The following is a 13,887-nucleotide window of genomic DNA, read 5'->3' as shown; positions in this document are numbered from 1 at the left end:
TGTTGCAGAACCAGGCTGCATGGTTTCCACTGACCCGCCAGCCCTTCCTCCACTGAGGTCAACGTGGCCGCGCCCTGAGGTGCCGTGCACGAGCACGGGGGGGGGGGGGGGGGGGGCAGCTGGGTTGCGCAATGTGACCCCCGCCAGCTGTTGCTGGGTGCTGGGTGGGGTAATAGCGCTCCAATACATCCTGTGACTGGTGTCAAGCCCTCCTGTTGAAGGGGGTGGGCAATCGGGGATGAACGCACGAACAGAGCTTTGAGGAGACACACGCACGCACGCACGCACACACGCAACTCTCCTCCTGATTCAGCGGAACAGATTTATTCGTCACCTCTCCCTGCAGCTCCTCAGCCAGCCTGCTGCTAAACCAACCTCGCGCACAGGCTGCACCGCACGCCTGCGCTGCGTGCGTGCGTGCGTGCGTGCGCGCACCGAGAGCTCGGTTTGTTTCCTATGACGGGCTGCGGCGGCGGATGAAGGGATAGTACGAGCATCGACGCACCGCCACCGAATTAAGAACAGCACCTTTAGGACCTCCCGCGAGGAGATGTTCATCATTATGGGATAGATGCACCGGTCCGGCCATTGCCATGGATACCAGCACGCGCAAATTTACAGTGCGGAGATGGTTTTCTATCTACCTGAAAAACAAGGCGGCGAGGAGCAAGAACAGCCCCGGATTCTGTCAGCTGGAGGTGAGTCAGCCGAACCTGCACAGCTGAACACGCGCATGTGGAGCTGAACACGCGCATGTGGCCGCGTCCGTGTGCGTCTTTCATTTATTTTGGAACGTGCGTGCGCCGAGTGTGTTCTGTGTTGTGGATCGGTCCTGGAGGCTGCAGAGGGAGGCTGATCCGGTGGACGGCAGCAACAGGGGATTTCTATTTATAGCCCAAACGGGGGGGGGGGGGGGTGCTTGCGGCACATCTACCTGTCTGTGGGGGTATAAATAGCCTGGGTCCGTCCGTGCTGTTGACAGGTGCACGCCTCCATTTGTCTCCCCCCGGCCGGCCTGTGCTCACCTGCCCCCCCCCCCCCCCCTTCATCCCCCAGGGCCAGATGTTGAATATCCATCACAACACGCACAACAGCTGTCAACAGACCACAACAACGCGCACACTTCTGTGAGGTCACACTATAGGAAACCTGTCGGTTATTGGTCGTTGACAGTTGAATACAGGAAGTGAAATACCAGAATAGTAAAAATCTATTTTTGCGCGCGTTAATTAGCATAAAGGAGTCTGTTAGCTCGATGCTAACACGGCTACCGAGCGTTTCCCTATCTAGAGGGAATTTGCTAAACTTAATATGAAAATTAGCCTATTTTTTATATTATCTTTCAAATGACAATGCGTATGTGATGACTTGTTTACTTTTTTAAGTTACTTATGCATTTATTCTAATAATCATCTGCTCTTTCATCAGATTTAAACAGATGATTATCATCTAAGAATCATCTGTTTAAAACCGCGGCTTGTTTTTGCGCATCGGTGATTTGAAAGTTCGTTTTAGATCAAAGGTAATAATGCAAGATTTTAAGGTTGTAATCCTCAGAAACCAGCATGTTTAAGCTGATGGGTTCAAGCAAGGTGAAATTTGCCTTTGAATAATTATCACAATCGATTTATATGCAGTAGAAATAAGATTTAATTTGCCTTGTTTCAGAACTCCAGCCTCGACCGACCATGAGACAAATGAGACTTCTACTAATTCTGAATTCATAAATGTTGTTTCAGAAATTCTGAGTAATATCCAATTGAAGTCGATCATCTTTGTGACAGATTAAAGTATTTCTGAGGGTAAAACTCCCAACAAAAATAGATCTAAGTGAACGTTTAATTATTTTTAGCTCCAAATGTTGCAGATGGAAGCGCTGAGCGACGAGGACGCGTTCGGCCACAGGCGGTTCCACGGGTGGTCATTGTTGGTTTGACCCTTTCCATGAAGGAAAAATAGAGCAGAAAAACAAATGATGATAACCTAACTGTATTTATTGGGTGATTTAGATTTCCCGACTACAAAGGCTCCTGTTAGCACGCCATCCTTGAGTGGACTTTAAAGTGGACTTCACTTCAGTTGTCACCAGAAATGGACCAAATTCCATCCAGTTTTCTGTTGTGAGCACTGTGTTTGGCTCCAGCTGGTGTCAAAGCTCATCCCAACAACCTGAGACAGCTTCCTCATCCCTGCCTGCCAGTGACCCCGACCCATACGTCACACATACACAACCGTGGTGATCACTGTGTACAACTCAGCTCCTCTCTCCTTTGCCTCAGGATGACAGCATACTGAAGGAGATCGACATCAGCCACCACGTTAAGGAGGGATGTGAGAAAGCCGACCCCTCGCAGTTCCAGCTGCTCAAAGTGTTGGGACAAGGCTCCTACGGAAAGGTGACGGCTTAGTAGATGCAAGAATGTAGCCACATGCTAACAGAGAGGAGGAGCCGCGTCGAATTCCACCGATGTCTCGACCACACGGTCCAACGTTACTATTAGAATAAACAATTTCTCTTTTAACCCATTCTTGACAGGAAAGGATCAGAAACCTTATAAAGCTTATAGAGCTGACATATATGGTCATGAGGACTTGAACGCAGTTAATTTATATCACTGATGGAGAACAATGATGATGATGTAATGTCATTTTATTAGAAGCTCTGAGTGTGCATATTTGCTTTGCAGCAATAAATCAAGCTGCCTAAGCTGCTCCCGTCCCACAGGGCCGTCAGGTAGATTACTGAGGCGGCCTAAGCTGCTGTTGCTGAACCCATGAAGCTCAATTCATCTACGCACCAGTAGCTCGTCTGTAGGGACTGGGCCGAAGCCGAAGGTTCTCGGGTCAAGTCCTGCTGTGGACAAACCTTGGGAGGCGTTCTGGTTAGGGGGGGAGGTGCCAGGACCTTGGGATCACTGCCAAGGAGCCTTTCACAAAGGGACCGAACCCACATGATGATGGTCAGATGAAGAACATGACAATGATGATGCTGATTACAGGTGTTTCTGGTGAGGAAGATCAGAGGAGCGGACAGAGGACAGCTTTACGCCATGAAGGTCCTGAAGAAAGCTACTTTGAAAGGTGAAAGAGCTGAAATCTGCCAATAAATGAAGTCTAAGAGTCTCAAAGCTGCTGGTAATGTGACTTTTTCAGCTTTTCAGCAACAACCAACTGCACCTAGTTTTAACATTAAAATCATGTGATCAGAAACATCCCATTATACCGTCTAACTAAGTGATCCTCAAATTGCTACGGCTGCTAAAGCTCAAGTATGAAGCGCTTTGACCGGCAGATTTAGTGCTGGAGGTTGATTTATAGATTAAATGCACGGTGACCCGCGTCCAACCCCAACCTGCCCGGGTAAACTGAGGTGGGGCAGCTGCTATAATCCGGAATGTTGAGGAATTAAAACTGGGTTTCCTGTGCTCTCAGTCCGGGATCGTGTGCGATCTAAGATGGAAAGAGACATTCTGGCAGAAGTGAACCATCCGTTTATAGTTAAACTGCATTATGGTGAGTTTGATATCTGCCTTCATGGACATGCCAGCATGTTCTCGTTGAGCCTCATTAATGCTCCTGTGTGTGTGTGTGCGTGCGTGTGTGTGTGTGCAGCCTTTCAGACAGAAGGAAAGCTCTACCTGATCCTCGATTTCCTCCGAGGAGGTGACCTTTTCACTCGTTTATCAAAGGAGGTGAGTTTATTCTGCCCTTTAATTCACCTTCAGTTGGCGTCTTCATGAGCGCCGATGTGACGCTCTTTCAGTTTCAGCACCAAAAAGAAGCTCAAATGGCATCAGTCCCATTTTTGAGTGTGCGTGTGTGTGTGCGTGTGTGTGTGCGTGTGTGTGTGTGTGTGTGTGCGCACGCTCCCTGCCCTGCTGCTTGCAGGTCATGTTCACAGAGGAGGATGTGAAGTTCTACCTGGCAGAGTTGGCGCTGGCTCTGGACCACCTCCACAGTCTGGGCATCATCTACAGGGACCTCAAGCCTGAGAAGTACCGCACACACGTAGCAGCTGCAGACAAAAGGGTCCTTCGCCAGACCAAATTCCCTCTCTTTTTCCCGACAGTATTCTTCTGGATGAAGATGGACACATCAAGATAACAGGTGGGAGAAACGGTCCACTGCTTTGATTGGATGTGTTCGAGTCCCCCCTCCTTCACCGTCCTGTCATTGCAGACTTTGGTTTGAGCAAGGAGGCCATTGACCACGACAAAAGGGCCTATTCCTTCTGTGGAACCATAGAGTACATGGCTCCAGAGGTGGTGAACCGCAGAGGCCACGCCCAGAGTGCTGACTGGTGGTCCTTTGGGGTTCTCATGGTAAAGAACGGTTCCGGCATCCCAGTTCAGTCCATCGTTTGCTCATTTCCGTTTGATCTGAGCTCCCGGGTGATATTTCAGCATTCTGGACCGTTTCCTTGGCATCTTTTGGCAATAAAGCTGCTTAATTACTGCAGCAGGCAGATTAGGTTCCATCACTTTCACTAATCGTGCATCTGGTGGGTTCTGCTTGTTTTGGTTGCTGGCTTATTTTTCTAATACTGAAAACGAGGTTAACACTTGTGACAGCTTTCAGCTACATCAGGGCATCAGGGAAAAGTCTCACCCCATCTGCCCTCAGCTGCTATTAGCAAAACACACAATTATTACCTCAAGCAAAAAGCTGCAACGTTTGAAAATGCAGCGTGTTTGTGCAGCTTCAGCCAGATGGAACTGGTTCAGGTTCCTTTCCTGTCATCCAGCACTGGGATGGGGACTATTTACTCTTTATGATTTGATATATAAGACCGGCAATAAAGGTAGCATGTTCTTACCTTAATACTGCTTTAATTTCTATTGAGATAATGAGCTGTTTTGTTGGTTGATGATAACTTTGGGATGTAATCAAGTGAAGCTCAACGATCTTTTCCAGTACGAGATGCTGACAGGATCACTACCCTTCCAAGGAAAAGACAGAAAGGAAACGATGGCGCTCATCCTGAAGTAAGTGTGTTGACGTTGGATGCTCTTCCTTTAGGTTTCCCCTGACTTGATATTCACTAGAGGTTCACAACGACGTGAAGGAAGCGCCAACGCCAACCGTCTCCTCTGCGTTTGCAGGGCCAAGCTGGGGATGCCGCAGTTCCTCAGTCCTGAGGTGCAGAGTTTGTTGAGAGCGCTCTTCAAGAGGAACCCTGCTAATCGCCTGGGTAACGCTTCAGTGCAGCCTGAAGGTGCCACACTTGCTGTTTCAGTGGTTAAAAGAATGTGCGCTTAGGTGCAGGACCCGATGGCGTGGAGGAGATCAAGAGACATCGCTTCTTCGCCTCGATAGACTGGAACGTAAGTGGAGTTTCTGCTATTTTATGCAAATCTCCATTTTCCTTCACACCACAGACATCCCATAAATTACAGTCTATTTCGATGGCACCTCACTAGCTCTCCTTTTTCCTCTTGAATCTACGATGCACATTTCCCAATGAAAGAGTGAGCTGAGTCCTCTGACCTGTGCTGGGAGCTTTTGGGTTTTAAACCGGAACCACATTGTGGTCGCCGTGGTTGTCAAATGCTGTCATTGAAACCTGCAGCTGGTTCACTTCCCCAAACACCTTCAAACTCGTGCACTTTTTGGTCATATCCCCTCACCTCTAAGGGCTTCACACAGAAAGATCTGCTCCAACGCTAATATGGGGCTACGTGTGGAGAGGCACATCTTGAAGCTCTAAGTTAAAACCTTCTCTCTTGGTACAAAACATCTGTTAATCAAAGATGGAGACTCAGATTTCAGGTCCACAGGTTTCATGCACACAACATGTAAAAAACATGTAAAAAACATGTAAAAAAGCCCAAGAAAAGCACCTGAAGGCAGCATCTTCTGTCGTCGTGCTAGCTCAGGCTGTGGAGGCTTCTCAGGTCAAAACGTGGGACAAAACGCCGACGGTGTTTTGGTGGTAGCGGACGGTGCCGGCACTCCTTCAGAGCACCGCCGAGGAACCCTTGAGCAAGATACCAACGCTCCTAAAGACTCATTTCAGAGCGTGCCCTGCATTCGCCCATATGCAGATGGAAAAGACTCCAGCATCTCACCTGTGACCCCAAACGGGACATTAGCAGCCAAAAAAAATCACAATTAATATTAATTTCCAAATATATATTTGGAAATTAGCCATTGAAAATATTTGAAGTAATCCAAAACTCAAAAACACCTTTTTCTCAGTGGTTGACTGGACTCATGCAGACCAACTCCTCAGCTCCTCTGTAACTGTGACCCGCTCGTGACGCACCTGGGGTGCGCGCGCCAGCATCTCCGCGTGGCTGCTCGTTTCACAGCGATCGTTGCTGACACCTACAGGCCACTCGGAGTAGTGCACAGCAGTATTAATAAAGACGTGACAGGTTAAAGTTAAAATGTACCAGGATGAAACCTGAACTGTTACACAGCTACACTTCAATCGTTCATGTATTGGGTGATGAAGAAAACCGGCAGGTTTTATTCAGTAGATTAAATAAGTAGATTAAGTATAATATTCCTTTAATACTGTCTTTTAATTGCCTTTTTTACTTGACATAACTATGATAATTACAAGTTACTGATGAAATATTGATGATTGTTGTTTTCCTGAACAGAAGCTGTACCGGAAGGAAATACGGCCTCCGTTCAAACCAACAGTGGGAAGACCTGAAGACACGTTTCATTTTGACCCGGAGTTCACGTCCAGAACACCCACAGGTAACGGAAACTCACACACAATCACACACTCGCCAAAGGTCCAATAAAGGACTTTTCTGGATGGGTGTGAATACACCACGACAGGCTGTGATGGGCGTTCTTCATACCACAACTGAGGGGCCTTCTTCTCACCTGCGCACATCTGTGTGTTTGGGCCTTCCCAGACTCTCCCGGCATCCCCCCCAGTGCAAATACACACCAGTTGTTTCGTGGGTTCAGCTTTGTGGCAACCAATCAGATTCCGGAGACCACCGTGGCCACAGTAGCGCCATCGCGACAGGACGTGAGCAACCCCATTAGTCCCATAGCAGAGGTGAGCAATGTGGTTCAAAAAGACGTAAAACGCAGATGAAAGCATTAGGAGATGTGACTGGTTGCGTGTGTGTGTGTGTGTGTGTGTGTGTGTGTGTGCGTGTGTGTGTGTGTGTGCGTGTGTGAGTGTGTGTGCGTGTGTGTGCGTGTGTGTGTGTGTGTGTGTGTGTGTGTGTGGTGTGGTGTGTGTGCGTGTTCCCAACAGCATCTCCGGGGTGATGTGGCCTTCAGTGACGTTTACGAGCTGAAAGAGGAAGTTGGCCAGACGAGGACGTGTGTCCTCAGGAGGTGTCTGCACAGAGTTACAGCTGTGGAGTATTCCGTGAAGGTGCCCGCTTAGCAACATTAGCAACATTAGCACCATTAGCAACATTAGCACCTCACACGTTAAAGCCACCAAAACGTCTCTCTAGGTTGTATTTTGGGATTGATTGTGATCTTTTCATCTTGTGTCAGATAATGGAGAGGGCGAGGAAGGACCCATCAGAGGAGATTGAGATTCTGTTGCGATACGGCCAGCACCCAAACATTATTAACCTGAAGGACGTGAGTTCCACGTCGGGAAGATCCCGTCTAACCGTCCCGACGCCTGAGTGCTGCCTTCTCTTTGCTGTCAGGTGTTTGACGATGGCCAGTGTGTCCACCTGGTTCAGGACCTGCTGAGAGGAGAGGAGCTGCTGGACAGAGTTCTGAGGCTGCCTGACTTCACCGAGAGAGAGGCGTCAGCCATCACGTGCACGCTGACCAAGACTGTGGAGTATTTACACTCACAGGGGGTGAGGTGATGAGCACGGCCGTCGCTGGCTCCTGCCTGGCTGTTCCCAGTAGCGTTCTCTCCTCTTTTCCAGGTCGTACATCGAGACCTGAAGCCCAGCAACATCCGTTACTGCGACGACAGCGGACTCCCAGAATCCATCAGGGTGTGTGATTTTGCTGCTGCCAAGCAGCTCAGAGCTGAGAACGGCTTATTGATGACCCCATGTTACACCGCCACCTTCATGGCTCCTGAGGTGACCCACATCAGAGGCACGGGGGGGGGGGGGGCTGCGTGTTCTTCTGAAACCATGACCGTGTGTGTGTGTGTGTGTGTGTGTGTGTGTGCAGATTCTGAGGAAGCAGGGCTACGATGCAGCCTGTGACATCTGGAGCCTGGGCATCCTGCTGTACACCATGATCGCTGGGTGCGTTTTTATTGCAACAGGGAAATCCAGGAATTTACTGGAAATTCCGGATCTTTGCCAGGAAGAGTTGCTGCCTGCTTAGACAACCCTCAATTGTTGTCTTCCACCCAGCGTTTGAATCGCTCTGTGTGTGTTCTTTATCTCCGTTTTCAGCTTCAGCCCGTTTGCCAGCAGTTCCGAGGACACAGCAGAGGAAATTCTGGCTCAGATCGGAAGTGGAAATGTGTGCGTCAACGGGGGGGAACTGGGATCTGGTCTCTGATGCTGCCAAGGTGAAAAAGCAACCTGTAAAATATGGATGATCATACGCTGAGTGTAATAATCTATCCAACACTGTCAGGACATCGTGACCAAGATGCTTCATGTGGACCCTCACCAGCGGCTGACTGCCCCCCAGGTAGCTATCCACCCATCTACACACACACACACACACACACACACACACACACACACACTCTATGCTGCATATATGAAACATTATATGCTGTATGGTTCTGATCGGGTCATTTCCAATGGTTTCCAGGTCCTCCGCCACCCCTGGATCGTCGATAAGGCCCAACTGTCTGACAGAGCTCTCACCCGCCAGGATGCTGACGCAGTCAAGGTCACCATCACCGTCGTTTGTCATATTTCCCGGTGGACGTCTCCATCTTATTATATTATATATATCAGCGGTGTAACCCTGCTGTTCCACCAGGGGGCGCTGTCCGCCACCTACAGCGCTCTGAGGCGCTGCGCTCCTGCGCCCGTTCTGGAGCCGGTTCAGTCCTCCAGCCTGGCCCAGCGGCGAGGAATGAAGAAACTGGGAGCCCCAAACTGCAGCCAGACCATAAAGACAAGGAGCAGCCTTAGGTTTCCCCACTGCTGCCAACCAGCTTTGCTAAGGCCCCCAGCATTCAGTCATTTTCCAAGAGGCACACCTCCTCGTTAACTTATTAAGTGCTTGGAGACAACTAAAAGTGAATGTAAGGGGAAAAAGAAAGATTTTATCCCAAAGAGTGCACAATCAAACAGACCGCTAACGTTGACTTTAGGCTTCGCGTCAGTTGGGATGTCAGACGTTTCGCCCTAGCTTTTTCTCTGTAGCATTTCTAGTGGTTTTTAGCCTGAACATTTGAGTTAGATTTCTGTGTTCTGAAATATAGCAACAGCTGAAGTGCAACATCAGCAAAGTAATCATCAGTCTGATCCGTCTCCTCGACTCAGTGACACAAATATGCATTTAGGTTGCCATGGCAGCAGCACCACTGGAACGCTGTATTTGAGTCAGCATGCATGATGTAAATATTCTACCCAAAAAGAATTATAACTTAAGTTAGCAATACCACAGAAGTCTTATTGTTCATATGTGTAACGACTTACAGTGAGTATCTTTTAAAAATGCAGCTTCACAGTAAAATCTGTCAATACTGCAGTTTATTTTTCAGAAGGTAATTTAATTGTGATTTGAACTATACTTGTGAGGACCCGCGGGAGCCTCTGCTCTTCGTTTGTATCTCTGACCCCCCCAGCGCGTCGCCTGCTGCCTGCTAACCTCTGTTGTGTTGTTGTTAGCGCTCAAGTATCTCGGCAGCACGTGCACGTGCGCTCACACAAGCTTCATAGTGTGCACATTTCATCTGCTGAGTCAGCACGTTTTGTCTGGTCCTCACAGTGTCACAGGTGAGCTGCAGTGAGGCCGGGTGGGGGGGTCGTTAGGGTCGTTAGGGTCGTTATGCTGGTGCACGCAGAGGCACAAGGGTGTGTGTGTGTGAGACTGAGTGTGTGTGTCTGTGAGACTGTGAGTGTGTGTGTGAGACTGTGAGTGTGTGAGTGTGAGACTGTGTGTGTGAGACTGAGTGTGTGTGTGTGTGTGTCTGTGAGACTGTGAGTGTGTGAGTGTGAGACTGAGTGAGAGTGTGTGTGTGTGTGAGTGTGAGTGTCTGTGTGAGACTGTAAGTGTGTGTGTGTGTGTGTGTGTGTGTGTGTTGGGTCTAGTTCTGCTTCTGTATTGTGACTTATTCTTGCTAAATGGTTGTTGTGCAGAATAAAGTCACACTCAAGTGTCACCAGTTGGACGCTCACTGGTCCAACTGGTGACACTGGTGTGTTGTGGGTTGTGTGGTGTGTGGTGTGTGTCCACGGTAGCAGAGATGGAGTATTTCTCTAGTATTTTTGCAGATTCCCAGAGAACATTTGCAGTGTGCAGATGGTCTCCCATGGTTACGAGGTAAAGCTGTAAATATTCCTTTAGCTTTAAGGAGGAGTGTCGGGGTTTGGTTGTACATAGTTATGGTTAGATAATTATTTAGAGTGTAAATAATACCTCATCTGCATCCTGCTGAGTGTACATACTGTCCTATAAAGGCCAGTCACTGGGAATAGTGGGCTTTAACATTTTACTAATAAAATAAAGAAACAAATCAAAATGGAATTCTTTAGTGTCTTTTGTTGGTTGTGTTCTTCCTGTTGTGTTCAGCAGAAAAATGTTCCACACGTGCCAGGAATAATGTTTTACTCCTCTGGATCTACTTTGTTACCTGGAACGAGACAAATGAGGTGTTTTTGGCTTTAAATTTTCACTCTTAAACATTGAACGTTTCCGTCTTTATCTGTAATCATCAGCGAACATCCTGTAGTCCTGGATCCTTCAGTCCTGGATCCTTCAGTCCTTGATCCTTCAGTCCTGGATCCTTCAGTCCCGGATCCTTCAGTCAGCAGGAGGATTTTTCAGGTGAAAATGAGCAGAAAGGTGAACTCACGCGATGTGACTGCTGCTTATCGGTGGTGTAACGAGCATCGATCACACACCTGAAGCCGATCACACACACCTGAAGCCGTGGTCGGGCTGTTCAGGTGCAACAAGCTTCACTAGAATCTCCCACATTAACTTTATAAAGGCTCCTTTGATTTTGATCGTTTCAAGCAAATCTGGAGGTTTAACTAAAAGGTCATGAACACAAAAAGATCTGTTTGCAGTGGGATCAAACCCATGACCTTGCTGCGGCCTGAGCAGGTTTTAAAACACAATTAAACACTAAAATCGTGCCTTTGCTGATTTGTAATGATGTTATTCTTCAGAAATGTTCAATAAAAATCACCAATCATCTGGAGATGTTGCGCCAGCGTCCTGGTGCAGCAGTACTCAGCGCGGCCACTAGATGGCAGCCAGACCCAGCTTAAACGGCCCCTTTCACGTTTCCTGCTAAAAGTTTCCCTCCAGACCTTAAAAACGGCTTTAATTTGTATGAGCCGGCAGACTCACACTCGTCCATAAAAGCTTTTAGGGGCGCCGAGCTGATGTGTCAGGTGGGTGTGGCGGCCTCATCAGCCTGACATTTAAGTGCAGCAGAGCTCCGAGTGGAGCAGGATTGGAGGATACGAGGAGATGCAGATGACAAGGCCCCCCGAGAGGATGATTGCGGTGGAGTGACAAGAAGAGAGCAAACAGCAGATGGAGGGAGGAGAAGGTGTCAGGAGGAGAGATGAAAGGCAAAAGAAAGAGAAAGAGCTGAGAGAAATAAAAACTCAACCCAACAATTACAGTTGGGTCTGAATTTAGGGGCTCTTCCATGAAGAGGTTCATCGCCTCACTGTCACTGCGGCGGCCGTGTGTGTTCATGATCTGGTTATAATCAGTCACATCCTGGTTTAGTCTGTAACATGATCTGGTTATAATCAGTCACATCCTGGTTTAGTCTGTAACATGATCTGGTTATATCAGTCACATCCTGGTTTAGTCTGTAACATGATCTGGTTATAATCAGTCACATCCTGGTTTAGTCCTTGTACATGATCTGGTTATAATCAGTCACATCCTGGTTTAGTCTGTTAACATGATCTGGTTATAATCAGGTCACATCTGGTTTAGTCTGGTAACATGATCTGGTTATAATCAGTCACATCCTGGTTTAGTCTGTAACATGATCTGGTTATAATCATCAACATCCTGGTTTAGTCTGTAACATGATCTGGTTATAATCAGTCACATCCTGGTTTAGTCTTTAACATGATGCTTGGGTTATAATCCAGTCACATCCTGGTTTAGTCTGTAACATGATCTGGTTATAATCAGTCACATCCTGGTTTAGTCTTTAACATGATCTGGTTATAATCAGTCACATCCTGGTTTAGTCTGTAACATGATCTGGTTATAATCAGTCACATCCTGGTTTTAGTCTTTAACATGATCTGGTTATAATCAGTCACATCCTGGTTAGTCTTTAACATGATCTGGTTATAATCAGTCCACATCCTGGTTTAGTCTTTAACATGATCTGGTTATAATCAGTCACATCCTGGTTTAGTCTGTAACATGATCTGGTTATAATCAGTCACATCCTGGTTTAGTCTGTAACATGATCTGGTTATAATCAGTCACATCCTGGTTTAGTCTGTAACATGATCTGGTTATAATCAGTCACATCCTGGTTTAGTCTGTAACATGATCTGGTTATAATCAGTCACATCCTGGTTTAGTCTGTAACATGATCTGGTTATAATCAGTCACATCCTGGTTTAGTCTGTAACATGATCTGGTTATAATCAGTCACATCCTGGTTTAGTCTGTAACATGATCTGGTTATAATCAGTCACATCCTGGTTTAGTCTGTAACATGATCTGGTTATAATCAGTCACATCCTGGTTTAGTCTGTAACATGATCTGGTTATAATCAGTCACATCCTGGTTTAGTCTTTAACATGATCTGGTTTAATCAGTCACATCCTGGTTTAGTCTGTAACATGATCTGGTTATAATCAGTCACATCCTGGTTTAGTCTGTAACATGATCTGGTTATAATCAGTCACATCCTGGTTTAGTCTGTAACATGATCTGGTTATAATCAGTCACATCCTGGTTTAGTCTTTAACATGATCTGGTTATAATCAGTCACATCCTGGTTTAGTCTGTAACATGATCTGGTTATAATCAGTCACATCCTGGTTTAGTCTTTAACATGATCTGGTTATAATCAGTCACATCCTGGTTTAGTCTTTAACATGATCTGGTTATAATCAGTCACATCCTGGTTTAGTCTTTAAAGGTGCTGGTTGTTGTTATTGTTCCCAACGCCCTGATTCCCTGGAGGGAACTGCTGCCTCTCCACCAGGTGGCAGAAGCCCTGGTGCAGAGGGAAGCTTCACCTTTGACCTCTTCTGCAGAGAAGGTGGCGGCACGGCCTGGACCAGGACCAGGACCAGGACCAGGACCAGGACCTGGACCAGGACCAGGACCAGGACCAGGACCAGGACCTGGTCCAGGCCTGTTTTCAGTAAACGCCTGATGACTAAAGGCTCCATAACTGCTCGTCTACCTGCACCAGTGATCTTTAATTATCCATGTCAACACTTCGGGATCACCTTTGACAAACAGTTCATCTTAAGAACATGACAGTCACACACTCTTTCTGCACACACACACACACACACACACTCCTCCTGCACAGTCACACACTCCTCCTGCACACACACACTCCTCCTGCACACACACACACACACACACACACACACACACACACACAAACTCCTGCAAACACACACACACACACACACACACAAGAACACTCCTTCTGCACACACACACACACACACACACTCCTCCTGCACAGTCACACACTTCTCCTGCACACACACACACACACACACTCCTCCTGCACACACACACACACACACACGCACACACACTCCTCCTGCACAGTCACA

General features: G+C 47.5%; 1 protein-coding gene across 1 annotated transcript; it reads left to right on the top strand.

The window, feature by feature from the left end:
• Positions 1-234: 234 nt before the first annotated feature.
• LOC101062814 (ribosomal protein S6 kinase alpha-2) lies at positions 235-10,059 on the top strand. The gene is given in 23 exon segments (XM_074084930.1): positions 235-698; positions 2,280-2,396; positions 3,000-3,081; positions 3,433-3,513; positions 3,613-3,692; positions 3,889-3,995; positions 4,070-4,107; positions 4,180-4,322; positions 4,915-4,985; positions 5,103-5,191; positions 5,260-5,324; positions 6,609-6,711; positions 6,876-7,024; positions 7,229-7,351; positions 7,480-7,569; positions 7,641-7,799; positions 7,872-8,033; positions 8,128-8,204; positions 8,358-8,436; positions 8,438-8,476; positions 8,545-8,601; positions 8,728-8,808; positions 8,902-10,059. Coding segments are annotated over 23 exon segments (2,331 nt in total). The 5' UTR covers positions 235-593; the 3' UTR covers positions 9,136-10,059.
• Positions 10,060-13,887: the final 3,828 nt, after the last annotated feature.

Source organism: Takifugu rubripes, chromosome 13 (assembly GCF_901000725.2).
Source record: "Takifugu rubripes chromosome 13, fTakRub1.2, whole genome shotgun sequence".
In the NCBI taxonomy this organism is placed as follows: domain Eukaryota; kingdom Metazoa; phylum Chordata; class Actinopteri; order Tetraodontiformes; family Tetraodontidae; genus Takifugu; species Takifugu rubripes.
This window is presented reverse-complemented; position numbering and strand designations above follow the sequence as displayed.